The 15640-nt window shown below is 41.4% G+C and overlaps 1 protein-coding gene across 9 annotated transcripts in view; it reads right to left on the minus strand.

The window, feature by feature from the left end:
- ZNF674 (zinc finger protein 674) overlaps positions 1-15640 on the minus strand; it is a 37753-nt gene that overhangs the window by 21043 nt on the left and 1070 nt on the right. For 3 of the 9 annotated variants that reach the window (XM_055562850.1, XM_055562848.1, XM_055562846.1), the window contains exons 2-6: positions 15052-15160; positions 13075-13117; positions 11989-12030; positions 11158-11284; positions 10773-10871 (exon numbers count right to left, since the gene is read on the minus strand). In XM_055562850.1, coding sequence (XP_055418825.1) covers positions 10773-10871; positions 11158-11284; positions 11989-12030; positions 13075-13089 — 283 coding nt within the window. In that variant the 5' untranslated portion in view covers positions 13090-13117; positions 15052-15160. Of the gene's footprint in view, positions 1-10772; positions 10872-11157; positions 11285-11988; positions 12036-13074; positions 13118-13679; positions 13749-15051; positions 15161-15640 lie in introns of all 9 variants that reach the window. The other 6 variants (XM_055562851.1, XM_055562849.1, XM_055562853.1 and 3 more) reach the window with 5 other exon arrangements.

Here is a 15640-nt window from a genome sequence, read left to right on the forward strand (position 1 = left end):
GGTCGGGGGAGATGATGAAGAGATCAAGGCCCCATCACACAGACATACATTCCACAAGCCAGATGTGGACCCTCTGGATAGAAACAGGGTTGGGTTACTTTGGAGAGGGGGCTTTCTCCTAGCATCAAGGTGACCTTAGAAAAAAGAGACTGGATGTCTACGATGGTGCTGTTTTGTGAGGACAAGAAGGAGATATATTAAATAATTTGCTGGAAAAGAGGCACCGCCTATATTGAGGGAACTGCAATCAAGGGCCCTAGCTGGGGCATCTCCAAAGAAACCATAAACATACCAGTTTGTGTGTGCTCAGTCATGTCCAACTCTTTGTGACCCTATGGACTGAAGCCCACCAGTTTCCTCTGCCCATGGGGATTCTCCAAGCAAGAATACTGGAGGGGGCTGCCATAGGGGTGCCATTTCCTCCTCCAGGGGATCTTCCCGACCCAGGGACTGAACCTGTGTCTCTTATGTCTCCTGCATTGGCAGGTGGGTTCTTTACCACTGGTGCCACTTGGGAAGCCCAAAACATATCAGGGACAGAAAGAAATCGGTCTCTAGAATCTGCCACATGCAGAGGGTGTCAATATCAGATTATATCTTTATAAGTTAGGGCAAACTATTTTTGTTCTAACTCCCTCCTTCTTCACTTGCTTCACCCAAGGAGCCAGAGATGGCCCAGTTGGTGATTCAGCGAGTGGCAGGGGCCAGGGGTGGGGAGAGTAGAGTAAAGAAAGAAAAAGCTGAGCATGCTTCCTTTGGTACTAAAAGCTTCAGTGGGGGGAGAGATTTCCCTTTAAATGAAGTTCATAGTTTTCACTTCTACACATGCCTACTATTTTAAAACTAAAATGCGACTACCACAGACCCTCAGAAATTAAAAGCATAATAAGGAAATAACTATGCACAACTTTATGCCAATCAATTTGCCAACTTAGGTGAAATGGACAAACTCCTTGAAAGACACAAGTTACCAAAGTTTGTTCATGAAGAAATAATCTGAATAATCCAGTATCTATTAAAGAAATTGACACTGTAGTTTAATGCCTTCCTATAAAGAAAACTCCAGGCACAAATGACTTCACTGGGGAATTCTATCAAACATTTAAGGAAGAAATAATACCAATTTCATATAAATTCTCCAAAAGAACTAAAGAGGGAAGGGAATGCTTCCCAGCTCATTCTATGACTTCACTATCTTGATTCTGGTGATACATTCTTGGGTGTTTACATGTCAAAACTTATCAAATTATACATTTTAAATACATGCAGTTTCTTGTATGTTTCTTATATACTGTGGTATAATACAGAGAGGCTGAAACAGCTAAATCAGTTCTTAGAGGCAGTCATAGCATTCACAATACTTATATTAGACAGGGAAGCTATCAAATGAATTATCTAAGCTTCTACCTTATGAAACTAGGAAAAGAGAAAATTAAATTCAAACTACCAGGAGGATAGAAATAATAAAGATAAAAGCAAGAATGAATGAAACTAAGGTTTCCATTTCTGGGCACAATGGAGTATGTCTACTATAGCCCCTCTCCTACTGATCATTGCAACTAAGAACTCTGGACAAAATATGTAAAGTAGCTATGCAGGATTCTGACAAGTTAAAAGCAAAATAAAGCAGGCAGACTCTGAAGGTGAGTCAAGTGAAGAAGCAGCCCGTATACCAGGGTGTTTCTTTTTAGTCCTCATTCTTTTTTCACAAGACTCTGTCCCAATGGTATATAAACCTCCAGAAGTCCTGAGCTCATCCAAGCAAAAGCCTCACACCAAAGCTTTAAGAACTGAACGAAAGTAATACTTCAACCACAGCTCAGTCTGAGACTAACACCTGAGTGACAAATGCATGGAGACAACCATGAAGCAGGCCAGCAAAGGTTCTGAAAACTGCACAAAGACTTAAACCATCATTCAAGTCTCAAATTAACCCCTGAATGGTGCATACACAAAGCAAAGCCTTTGCACACCATATCGATTAGAATCAGTACCCACAGAGGACAACACAAAACCAGTGATATGAGTCTAACTAGGTTTATTAAGTGATAAATAAAGATTAAAAGCAACAAAACAATCACCACTATCTAGGACAGAATCCAAAATCATTCAACATAACAAACAACTAGCAAAATGTGACCAATTCTCAAGAGAAAAGATAACCAACAGCTGCCAGATGCTGGAAATACCAAAGACATTTTAAACAGCTATGGAAACAGCTCTATGAGGCAGACACACTTGAAGTGAATGTATAAACAGAAGTTCTCAACTGAGATAAAAAAAACTATTAAAAATGGAAATTTTAGAACTAGAAAAGATAGTATCTGAAAGCAGAAAGACAACCAACACCTGTGGTGAATTAAGCAGCAGAATGGAGACGAGAGAGGCAAGAGTCAATGAAACTGAGAGAAATGGTCCAACCTGCAAATATGAGGAACAGAGATAAAAAGACTGAGAAAAATAAAAGAAAGAAATACAGCATCAGGTATCCATGGGACAGTATCAAAAGGTCCAACATTCACATCACTGGAGTCCTCCAAGGAAATGAGACTAGTGCAGAAGAAAAGGTCTGAAGAAATAATGGCCAAAAAAGTCCCAAATTTGGAAAAAGACATAAAATGACACATTCGAGATGCTCAGCATAGCAGAAACAACATAAACTCACAGAAACACCCAGGAATATTACAGTCAAATATCTGGAAAGCAAAGTTAAAAGAAAATATCTTGAATGTAGTCAGTTAAAAAAAAAGCACACTGCATATGAATCAATTATTCAAATGACTCTGATGTTCTCATCAGAAACAATGAAGGTCAGATGATACTGGAACTTCTTAAAATTACTAAAGGCAAAAAAATGTCAACCCAGAATTCTACATTGAAGCAAAGAGATTTTGTCATCAGATTTATTCTAAGAGAAATGAAACAGGATCTTCTGCAGGGTGGATGGGAAGACCAACAGAAATGATAAAATATCTGAGTAACAATAAAAAAATGGGCCAAAGAACCAAACAGACATTTCTCCAAAGAAGACATACAGATGGCTAATAAACACATGAAAAGATGCTCAACATCACTCATTATCAGAGAAATGCAAATCAAAACCACAGTGAGGTACCATCTCACCCTGGTCAGAATGGCTGCTATCAAAAAGTCTACAAACAATAAATGCTGGAGAGGGTGCAGAGAAAAAGGAACCCTCTTATACTGTTGGTGGGAATGCAAACTAGTACAGCCACTATGGAGAACAGTGTGGATACTCCTTAAAAAAACTGGAAATAGAATGGCCATCAGTTCGGTTCAGTTCAGTTCAGTCACTCAGTCATGTCTGACTCTTTGCAACCCCATGAACCGCAGCACGCCAGGCCTCCCTGTCCATCACCAACTCCCGGAGTTCACCCAAACTCCTGTCCATTGAGTCAGTGACGACATCCAGCCATCTCATCCTCTGTTGTCCCCTTCTCCTCCTGCCCCCAATCCCTCCCAGCATCAGAGTCTTTTCCAATGAGTCAACTCTTCTCATGAGGTGGACAAAGTACTGGAGTTTCAGATTTAGCATCATTCCTTCCAAAGAAATCCCAGGACTGATCTCCTTTAGAATGGATTGGTTGGATCTCCTTGCAGTCCAAGGGAGTCTCAAGAGTCTTCTCCAACACCACAGTTCAAAAGCATCAATTCTTCAGCACTCAGCTTTCTTCAGAGTCCAAATTTCACATCCATACATGACCACTGGAAAAACCATAGCCTTGACTAGACGGACCTTTGTTGGCAAAGTAATGTCTCTGCTTTTGAATATGCTATCTAGGTTGGTCATAACTTTCCTTCCAAGGAGTAAGCGTCTTTTAATTTCATGGCTGCAATCACCATCTGCAGTGATTTTGGAGCCCAAAAAAATAAAGTCTGACACTGTTTCTAGTTTCCCCATCTATTTCCCATGAAGTGATGGGATCAGATGCCATGATCTTCGTTTTCTGAATGTTGAGCTTTAAGCCAACTTTTTCACTCTCCTCTTTCACTTTCATCAAGAGGCTTTTTAGTTCCTCTTCACTTTCTGCCATAAGGGTGATGTCATCTGCATATCTGAGGTCATTGATATTTCTCCCGGAAATCTTGATTCCAGCTTGTGCTTCTTCCAGCCCAGCATTTCTCATAATGTACTCTGCATAGAAGTTAAATAAGCAGGGTGACAATATACAACCTTGACGTACTCCTTCTCCTATTTGGAACCAGTCTGTTGTTCCATGTCCAGTTCTAACTGTTGCTTCCTGACCTGCATATAGGTTTCTCAAGAGGCAGGTCAGGTGGTGTGGTATTCCCATCTCTTTCAGAATTTTCCACATGACCCAGAAATCCCACTGATGGGCATACACACTGAGGAAACCAGAATTGAAAGAGACATATGTCCCCCAATGTTCACTGCAGCACTGTTTACAATAGCTACGACATGGAAGCAACCTAGATGTCCATCAGCAGCTGAATGGATAAGAAAGCTATGGTACATATACACAATGGAGTATTACTCAGCTATTAAAAAGAATTTATTTGAATCAGTTCTAATGAGGTGGATGAAACTGGAGACTATTATACAGAGTGAAGTAAGTCAGAAAGAAAAACATCAATACAGTATATTAACACATATATATGGAATTTAGAAAGATGGTAACAATGACCCTATATGCGAGACAGCAAAAGAGACACAAATGTAAAGAACAGACTTTTGGAGTGTGGAAGAAGGCAAGGGTGGGATTTGAGAGACAGCATTGAAACATGTGTTATTACCATATGTGAAATAAATCACCAGTCCAGGTTCGATGCATGAGACAGGGCACTCAGGGCCGGTCCACTGGGACGATCCTGAGGGATGGGATGGGGAGGGAGGTGGGAAGACAGTTTAGGATATGGAGGACACATGTACACCCATGGCTGATTCATGTGAACAGACTTTTGGAGTGTGGGAGAAGGCAAGGGTGGGATTTGAGAGACAGCATTGAAACATGTGTTATTACCATATGTGAAATAAATCGCCAGTCCAGGTTCGATGCATGAGACAGGGCACTCAGGGCCGGTCCACTGGGACGATCCTGAGGGATGGGATGGGGAGGGAGGTGGGAAGACAGTTTAGGATATGGAGGACACATGTACACCCATGGCTGATTCATGTGAGTGTACGGAAAAAAACACTAAAAGATTGTAAAGTAACTATAACCTCTAATTAAAATTAATTAACAACCACCACAACAAAAACATTTGGGTAAATATACAGAATGAGCTTCTCTGGTAGCTCAGCAGTAAATAATCCACCTGCAATACAGGAGACTTGCAGAAGATACAGGTTCAATCCCTGGGTTGGGAAGATCCCCTGAAGAAGGAAATGGCAACCCACTCCAGTATTCTTGCCTGGGAAATCCCATGGACAGAGGAGCCTGGTGGGCTACAGTCCATGGGGGTGCAAAAAAAAAAAAAACATACAGGCTATTTTTCTCCTTTTGAATTCTTTAAAATATGTATGACAGTTGTGGATACATTTGAAACCTATAGCATAAGATAAAAGAGGGGAGGGAAGTGACCTATATTGCTATAAACTTTCTACATATGACTTGAAGTCTTAAAATATAACTATATGTGGTGAAAGGGTTAATAAAGTATGTATCTCTTAATTGCTAGAGCAACCACTAAATTAAAAAAAAACACACAAAGGAGATACTGACAAAAAGCAAATAGGTGTGTTTAAAATGAAATATTAAATTGCAGTTGTATTCCCTATGCAAGACCTATGCACTACCAAATATTACTGAGATACTGAGATAAATTTTTATAGACCTAAATAAATTGAGAGATACACTATGTTTGTGAATTGGAAGACTCAATATTCTTAGTATTTCAATGATCCACAGACTCAAAGTAATCCCAAACAAAATCCCTGTAGGCTTTCATGCAGAAATTGGCAAGCTGCTTTTTAAATTTATATGAAAATATCAAGGACCAAAACATTATGAAAAGAACAAAGTTGGAAGATTCACTGTACCTGATGCCATGTACCTGATACCTGTACCTGATACCTGTCTGCCATGTTGGCAGACAGATCAATGCATATGTGCTCAACTGTTTTTGATAAGGGTACCAAGGTAAGTCAATGGAGAAGACACAGTCTTCTAAAAAATGCTGCTTGAACAATTAAATATGCATATGCCAAAAAAAAAAAGGAAAACAATGACCCTTAACTCATACCAGGTAAAAATATTCATCTCATTATTGGCCATGGGCCTAAATATAAGTGAAAGTGAAAGTCACTCAGTCGTGTCCAACTCTTTGTGACCTCATGGACTATACAGTCCATGGAATTCTCTAGCCCAGAATACTGGAGTAGGTAGCCTTTCCCTTCTCCAGGGGATCTTCCCAACCCAGGGATCAAACCCAGGTCTCCTGCATTGCAGGCGGATTCTTTACCAACTGAGCCACAAAGGAAGCCCAAGAACACTGGATTGGGTAGCCTATCCCTTTTCCAGCAGATCTTCCTGACCCAGGAATTGAACCGGGGTCTCCTGCATTGCAGGTGGATTCTTTACCAACTAGGCAATCAGGAAAGCCTGATAAATATAAGAGCTAACATTATAAATCCTCTGAAATAAAAATATGAGAAAATCTCTGTTACCTTGTGTTAGAGAATTGTTATACAGGGTATAACAGCATGAACCGTAGAAGAAAAATTTGATAAATTGCACTTTATCAAAATTAAAAATGTCTTTTTTGGGAAAGACACTGTTAAGATAAAAACAAGCCACAGCATGGGAGTAAAGACTTGGAAAACACATAGTGATAGAGGGCTTGCATCCAGAATATATAAAGAACTCTCACAATTTAATAATAACAAAAATGGCAAAAGATTACAAGAAATAGTTCACCAAAGATATATAGATGGCAAACAAAAGAACATGAAAAGATGCTGAATATCAGTTATTGGAGAAATGCAAATTCATTGTACAATGAGCTACTCTTACACAGCTTCTAGAAAGACTAACAATACTAATAATACCAAGTGCTGTCAAGAGAGCAAAACACTGGTACTTTTATATGTTGCTGGTAGGCATCCAAAATGGTACAGTTACACTGTAAAACAGTTTGGTAATGTCTTGTGAAGTTAAACATACACTTACCACATGACCAAGCAATCCCACTCTATTTACCCCAAAAATATGAAAATACATTCCCACACAAATGCCTAAACATGAGTGTGTTCATACCAGCTTCTTTCATAATAACCAAAAATAAGAAAAAATTCAAAAGTGCATATCTTGGTCTATGGTAAGCAAATGGAGTATCATTTGACTACAGAAAGGAACAGACTGTTGAAACATGTCACAACACAGATGAACCTAAAAAGCATTAAGGTAAATGAAAGAAGCAAGATGCATAAGGCTATATACTATAAGATTCATTTATATAACATTCTAGAAAAAAACAAAACTAGAAGAAACAAGATCAGATGTGAGAGTAGGGGAGAAGTTTAATTGTAAACAGGAACAAGCGAATGTTTTAGGGGAATGAAAATGTCCAATAGCTTGACTGTGGTGGTATTTAAATGACTATATATTTGTCAATATACATAGAACTGTACACTTAAGAGAGGTGAACTTCATGGTATATAAATTATACCTCAATAACCCAAACCTCATTTTCAAGAAGACACTGGAGTTACATATATCATGACAGTACATGTAAAATGCATCTGGAAATTACATTAAAACATTACCACATACAACCCACTATCATATTGTGCTGGTTTTGCATTTCCTTTTATGAAAATACCTGTTAAGCATTAAGGATAGAAAAAATACTAAGAAATATTTTATTCTAGTTAATGACATGCCTGTGGGAGTATTTAGGTGTGAAGTGTACTGATATCCACAACTCACTTTGAAATGCATTCCACACACAAAAAATAGGGAGACCGATGGAAGAAGAGAGGAATTAGCACACAGATAGGCAATAAAGCAAATACAGCAAAACATTCATTGTAGAATCTAAATGGTATTACATGGATGTTCAAACTATAATTATTTTGCTTGTTTTGTATGAAAATTTTTATAATAAAATGTTGAAGGGAAAAAGACACTGATACAGAACAGCAAAGTAAACCCAAAGAAGTAGAAATGGAAATAAATGTAAAAGGAGAAATCAACAAAATGGAAAACACAATAAAGAAAATTAACAAAGGTAGTTCTTTCTGTGAAAACCTCAACAAATTGAAAATAATAAATATGACAGCGAGGCTACTCTTGATCTGTGGATCCTGACAGAAGATTTTTATTATCTCTGAACAATCTGAGAATTTATGAGATCTGTCAGAGATTTCATCCAGGGCCCAGAGGAAAATATAAGCCCTGAAGTAGCTTGAAGAATGGAGGAATGGGGGAAGAGAACCAAGCTATCCAGTAGTGAGGCTATGTGCTCTTATTTACTATCCAATCTGACCCATGCTCCTGGGTGATGGCCTTGCTAAGTCTCACAGTCCTTTGAACTTCTGTCAGCAGACATTTAAAGCAATGAATCTGAACTAGACATGGATATCAGAACTATCTGGAATGTGACAATGCACATAACTAGACCTCCATAAGTGATACACCTCTGGTTGACAACCATTACATTAAACAAATATTCTATATGGCTAATAACAATAATACAAAGAGTGATAACATATATTGAGAACTTCCTTTATTTCTATGCACATTTTTTTGGTGCTTGACATTTATCAACGCATTAAATTCTGTCAGTCCTGTAAGTTCAGCCTTTAGCCCCATTCTACAAACAGGCAAAGAGCAGCTAAGTCACGTGTACAAAGTGACAGCTTGTGAGTGAAGAAGCTAGAATCTGAATCTAGGCTGTGAGCTCCGAAGTCCAAGCTCTTCACCACTGGGCTATGGAAGAATAACAAACCTCCTTCCTCTGCCCCAGTCCAAAACAATCAAAGCAATACTTACTTAGTGCCTCTACAGCCCCACACCTGGATGAATGAGAATAAGATATGGACTCTTGCCTCTAGGGGTTTGTGTTCCAGGTAGAAAATTAAGCCACAGGCTTTTGGCTACAGTTTAAAGAAAGTTACCAACTGGAATGCAAAAACAGAAGCTTAGCAATGTTGCTGAAAGTTACATAGATAGCCAACAAAGAAAGGAAAAATAAAAATTTAACGAACATTGTGAAGCCCTGCAGAGCAGAAGATCAAGGTTAACTGAACTAAATCCTTATTTTTCATAGGAGGGAAAGCGAACAGAGAAATGTAGGTGTGAAGGTATTCCCTGGACCTTTGGAGATGCTCATCAGAGGAATTAGAAACCTTGAAAAGAAGCTGCCCTTGGAGGTGTGACTGCAAACGCACTGCAATTACTTCATATCCCAGACTGTTCTGCACACTCAGACTCAACATGGGAAATGTGTCTTCAAAGGGTGGAAGCTGCCTTTGAGTCTGTGCTTCCTCCTTCCACAATTAATATTGAAATAAGAATGAGACTCAATTCCTGGAAACACTGGAAGAAGGAAAAAGCAGGCCATCAGCAGACCAGAAACCCTGATGAATCTCTATGGAGCAGCAGATATGGGATTGATTGATAAAGAGTAAACTGTAGGTCAAAATGTCCCTGGGAGAAGGTTCAGGGATGCTCTGAGTGAGAGGGTGCACCTGCCAGGCAGGAGTGGGCTCTAGGGAAGCCATCTAGAGAGTCACCTGGAATCAGCTGGGCCTGTCTGACTACAGCTGCAGCCATGAAACTAATCTCTGAACAGCTGTTGAAAAGCAGATGCAGATTCAGTAAAGCTGAAATGGATCCCAAATCTGCACTTCTACTCTGAGCCCAGGCCATGCCCAGGCTGCTGGTCCATGGAGTGCAGTGAAGGGTAACCACCAAGAGTGGGAGAGAAAAAGACGAAGAGCAATGTCTCGAGACTTCCTTGGTCACCATAAGGGACCCTGAGCAAAAACAAACAAACAAACAGGAAAGCAGACAGTGCTCACTGAAGCATGCCACTGTGTAAGTAATATGCTCTCAGGTTTACTTATTTTAGTAGACAGAGATACTACAAAAGACAAAAGAGTTAAGCAGGAGGGAAGTATTGATAAGAGGAGGAATCTGACAACAGGTGGAATCAAGTAAGATTTGGAATGGCCTGAGAGAAATAAGCAAACAGAAATCTGTGTGAAGTTGACACTGTTTAGCCTCAAACTGAGAACAGACAAGGACACAGTGGTACCTGGCCTGGTAGAGCTGAAGGTCACTAAGCAAAGCTCTTTTGTCCATCCCAACTCCAATAAACTAATAAACCAGGCAGGATAATTTCCCTGAGGTAAAAGATACTGCATTTCAGACTTTAAGGGCCCACAATATGCCAAATAAAGAGGAAAGATCATCCTTCCATCTGCTTGGCTTCTGATGAACATGTAAATACCCAAGAGAGAAGGTTTAACAGCTTTCAGAAAGGGGGAGGAAGAGGAAAGAGACAAACCTAGGCACATCTCCCTATACTGGAGATGCTAGAAGGTGGAGACAGGATCTAGAGAACAATAGCAGCTGCCTCTTTCTGAACCCCAAGAATAAGGGGCTGCAGAGGGGTGGCAGGTGGGGCATCATGTAGCTATCACAGCAGCTTGTTCCATCAGCCCTCAGTTGTGTCCCCAAGCCTGGGGTTTTTGAGACAAGTTCCTGGACGTGCCACTGAGGCCAAGATCTCCCTGAGCCGTGAAGGTCCCCTTGTCTGGCCCAGCTGGCCTGGCATGGGCTTACCTGGACAGCTCCACATCACGCTTTCTCCAGCTGCTATCCTGGCTTCCTCTTCTCCTTGTCCCAACCTGAAGATCCCATGTGGCTGGGCCACAAGGTATCCTGTTGAGGGGAAATGACAGAGGACTTGGTTATGAACACCTGCAGCATCCCAGAACCAAGGCCCATTCTTGCAGGGTGGGGATGGTCTGGCTTTGGTGACTGCCCTGTGAGCCTAGCCAGTGGGCCCTCAGTGCAGACCATCCACAGAGAAGGCGAGAGCATGACCATTCCTGACCGGGAGCCTGAGGCCTGCCTCATTCAGGGCCCAGACGCCCCTGAGCTGCAGCAGCCCAGAGAGGGAAACACGAGGGGGTGTGTTCCAGTCACCCTGTGGCGGGTTCCTCACCAACGGAGACCAGGTGGCTGTAGTTCTCCAGCATGACATCCCTGTGGAGGTTCTTCTGAGCAGCGTCCAGCTGCTGCCACTCCTCCTTGGTGAAGTCCACAAACACGTCCCTGAAGGTCAATGTTTCCTGCAACAACACACTTCTCCTTAGCCCACTGTCACAACAAGGCGGGGGGGAGGGGGGGGAGGGCACTGGCATCCCTCTACCCAGAGGGTAGAGGCCAGATATGTTGCTAAATATCCTCCAATGCACATGGCACCCCTCCACAACATAGCATTATGTGACCCAAAGGTCAAAAGTGCTGAGGTGAGAAAAGCTAAGGTTGATCAAACACACAGTGAAATGAAATGGCCACAGAAAGGACTAGAATGTGCTGTAATATGTGAAAAGGAAGAAAATAAAAGAAAGGGGGATTCTTCCATCGAGACAAATAAATATGCACACACGATTTCTGGCAGCATGCATGAAATATGAAGGAGATATGGAAACAGGGTGAGAAGGAAAATTATTTTTCACCTTTTGTTGAACAAAGTGTTAGTTTAGGTACAGAGTACTTTTTAAAAAATGCTCAATTCAATTTATTAATGCTCTATTCAGAACACATTTTTAGAATTTCCGCATCCATATTCTTAAATAAAAATGGTCTTTCGCTTTTTACTTTTCTGTAGTAACTTCCTCGAATTTAGGTGGCATCATAGCATGAACTGGATTCCTTCTAACCTTTCAACAACAGCCTAGAAGAGTTGAACACAGAAATTATCTGGTATTTAAAATTTTGTGAAAGTACAATCAGTCCAGGATTTGGGAAAGCAAATTTAAAGTGTGAATACCTTTGGTTCAAAAATTCTTCCAGGTGTACTCTCCATAAATACCTGTACTAGTGGGCCAACAGATAAATATAAAGTGGTTCATGAGGCACTGTTTACAACAGAAAAATAAAACAAAAAAACTCATTCATGAAGAGAGAAATAGTTAAATGAGACATCCATACCATGAAAGAGGAACTGAAACAGTTTCTATGTACTGATGGGGAACAACACTCATAATATAATCAAGGGGGAAAAGCAAGATGGGTATGGGGGTGTGATGGCATTTGAGAAAAAATACACATTACATGTACCTCTGCTGCTGCTGCTAAGTCGTTTCAGTCATGTCTGACTCCGTGCGACCCCACAGATGACAGCCCACCAGGTTCCCCCATCCCTGAGATTCTCTAGGCAAGAACACTGGAGTGGATTGCCATTTCCTTCTCCAATTCATGAAAGTGAAAAATGAAAGTGAAGTTGCTCAGTCCTGTTGGACTCTTCGAGACCCCATGGACTGTAGCCTACCAGGCTCCTCCGTCCATGGGATTTTCCAGGCACGAGTACTAGAGTGGGTTACCATTTCCTTCTCCAACATGTACCTCTATTTTTAGTTAATTAAACTGAAGTAAATGCATCTACAGCACCTTATCAACAAACTGCTAACAGTGGGCATCTCTGAGGAAGAATGTGGTACTGGGGGAAGAAATAGGGATCTTTTGGATTCTGTTTATTTTATGCATATTAGAACATGAGACACTTTCACAATTTTAAACATAAAGAAAAGGCAAAAAGTGAACTGAAAGTGAATAGAAAAAGCAAGGTAAGTTTATGCATTTAAGCAATTTTCTTTGAGAAGGCAAAAATATGAAGCACAGTTCCAAGAGTAAGAAGTAGACAAAAATGTCTTTTCTTCTCTATCTTGTTCCTTTTTTTTTTTTCCTTTTTGGTGAATAGAGGAAGGACTGGAGAAACCTGAGGTGGATGACAGGTTGAGCAGAAAACAGCCAGAGCTGAGGGAACTAACAGATATTTTTTCAAGGTTGCCATATAATTTCCTAATTGCTGCCTCAAATTAACAGGAAACAAAGTAGGGGTAAATTAGTAACTCACCTGGGACATGACCATCAGTCCTGCTCAGACCAAGGATGGAGATCTAGGAAGGCAGAATCAGGAGGGTCAAGGTCATTGCACACAGCCCTGAGACCACCATCACCAACCTAATAACAATCACCCCTGCCCCACAGTGAGGATGATCAGAACACAAGGCTTGGTAGCTCCAGGCTGTTCCCTTGGCTAAGATCCCATGAGTTTTGCACAATCTCATGGGAATTGATTTTCTCTCCCTAGACAGATGTATGACTTGTGTTTAAAGACTTCTACTCAGAAGCCATTAACAACCTGATATTTCCTTTCTCTCAAGAATTCTATGCCTGGGAATTTATCATAATTTATTTGCAAAGATGTTAACTTTAGGTGTTTCCACCATTCGACAATCTGGAAGCAACTAAACCTCCAGTAAAGGGGACTCAAGTTTAAAAAAAATAAGACACACAAAATGGGAAATACCACATGGGCTTTAAAAATGCAATGGAATCCTGTTCTCATGTCTTAACATATTTAAAAGTAGGTTACCAGAAAGCAGGTGGGTGGGATCTCCTTTGTTAAGCTATATGCATGTACTGAAGAACGTCTATTAAAATGTTGACCCTGCTTACCTCTGAGGGTTGATTTCACCTTTCCTTTTTTGTTTACTTGCATTTTATCACTTTTGACAATATTAATTACTAGTAAAATAAAAAGGAGAAATCATTACAAATCACCTAATTATCACACTGAGCCCTTGAAGTGACACACCCTGAGCAGTCTGGAGACAGGGACAACTTGCAGTTTGGAGGAAGGAGACTAACCAGGGCTGAGTGCAGGGCGGAAGGGAAAGGGGTGGAGGGTGAAAGGTAGGGGGATGGAGGGAGGTTAAGGGCCTGGCATTGGTCACGTCCACATGGAACTGGAAACCACTGACCTTGCTCCCCCCCACCCCGGTCCTTCCGGCCCACCAGCTCCCTGTTCCCTCCCTAATACTTCCTTATTTCCCATCATGGCCATTTGATTGCCAAGCTCTTCCTTATTTGGCAGTTTTCAAAACAAATTTTCAGCAAGGAGCTTTTGTTAACCACTGCCACTCTAGCAATCCCTGCCTTAGTGTCAGAACCACAGGGTTCAGCAAGATGGAGCTTAGTGAGTCATGCTTCCAGACCCAGTTACTAGCATGAAAATGGGGTAGCATAGCTAGGTGATGGCTACGTAGAGACTACTCTGAGATTTCACAGACATGCAGAAACCAAAAACATTTAGTCATTTAGTCAGGGCAGAGGAGATTCAACATTTCTGCTATAGGCAAGTGGATTGTTCCTACTATGGGACTGACTGAAATAGCCCACAGCACAAGAGGGGAGCACAAATGTTGTGTGCACAAATGTGTTAAGAGTGGAGAAAGTCCTGGGAGGTAGGGAGTCAATCTTTCCAGCCTGATCATGTCCTTGCTAGCACTACCGCAGGGCAGCATCCCTCCATCCATCCATAACTTTCATCTCTCTCCTGCAATAGAGGTTCAACTGACCACCATGACATAGCTCTTGATGGTGGCTAGAAGTCTTGCTCTCTCTCAGCTGAAGGAAGGGACAGAGGGCACTGCAGGTTCAGTTCTTCTAGAACCTGCTATACTGTGAGCCACTTACCTCTAACTAGAGCATTTGAGTCTGTCCTGTGGATCTCCCCACTCTGCCCTGAGGTCTGGTCTGGTGCTTCTCTTCCAACTCCCCTCAGAGAAGCTATCTTTTTGAGGTTTAGGGTTTTTTGTTTTTTTGGTCTGGCTGCTCGGCTTGTGGGATCTTAGTTCCCTTACCAAGGATCGAACCCTGGACCCTCAGCAGTGAAAGCATGGAGTCCTAACCACTGGACCACCAGGGAATTCCCAAATGAGCTGTCTTATTACTAAGGAGGCAGGACCCAAGGATTCAAAGACAAAGATACCTTTGCTAGGACCTTCCCTTCAGGACCATGTCTCTACCTTCGACCAGGCAAACTCACCTCCTTTTGAGGTCTCAGACTGGGTCTTCTGTAGACTAACTAAGGAAGCCCATGGTAGATCAGCTGGCATCTGAAGCTGGTGAGCTGTTGGCTGTTATGAACCCTGACCCTGGAAAGGGAATGACCACACAGGAGATGCAGTTAGCAACGTCTATGATGGAGCAAAGTTGAGGAAAATCCAAATGTTTCCCTTGACACTAGAAGGCACAGTGCCTCCCTCTAGTTTTAAAAATTGACATTAGTAAGCTCAGTTACCACCACCATTAGATAAAGAGCTAGGGACTGCCTTACTTCCTAAGAGTCTGGGCTCTGGAATGAAGCTGACCACCTGCTCTGCTGCTTTTCTTTGGTTAATAACAGAGGTGAGTGCCTACTATGCCTGTTCTAGATGAACAGAGTTCCCCCATCTTGAGGAGCCATATTCTTAGCAGGGGAGAGACAGTAAGCAATAAAGGTGATAAATTCAAGGTATGTTAGTTAGAAACACATAAATAGTATGCTGAAAAAAATAACAAGGATCCCCGTAGTTTACTGTGTGACTTTGGTCACGTGCCCGAGCCTTTCTGTTCTTGCTTTCTCTCTGTAAAAT

Source organism: Bubalus kerabau, chromosome X (assembly GCF_029407905.1).
Source record: "Bubalus kerabau isolate K-KA32 ecotype Philippines breed swamp buffalo chromosome X, PCC_UOA_SB_1v2, whole genome shotgun sequence".
NCBI classification, from domain to species: domain Eukaryota; kingdom Metazoa; phylum Chordata; class Mammalia; order Artiodactyla; family Bovidae; genus Bubalus; species Bubalus kerabau.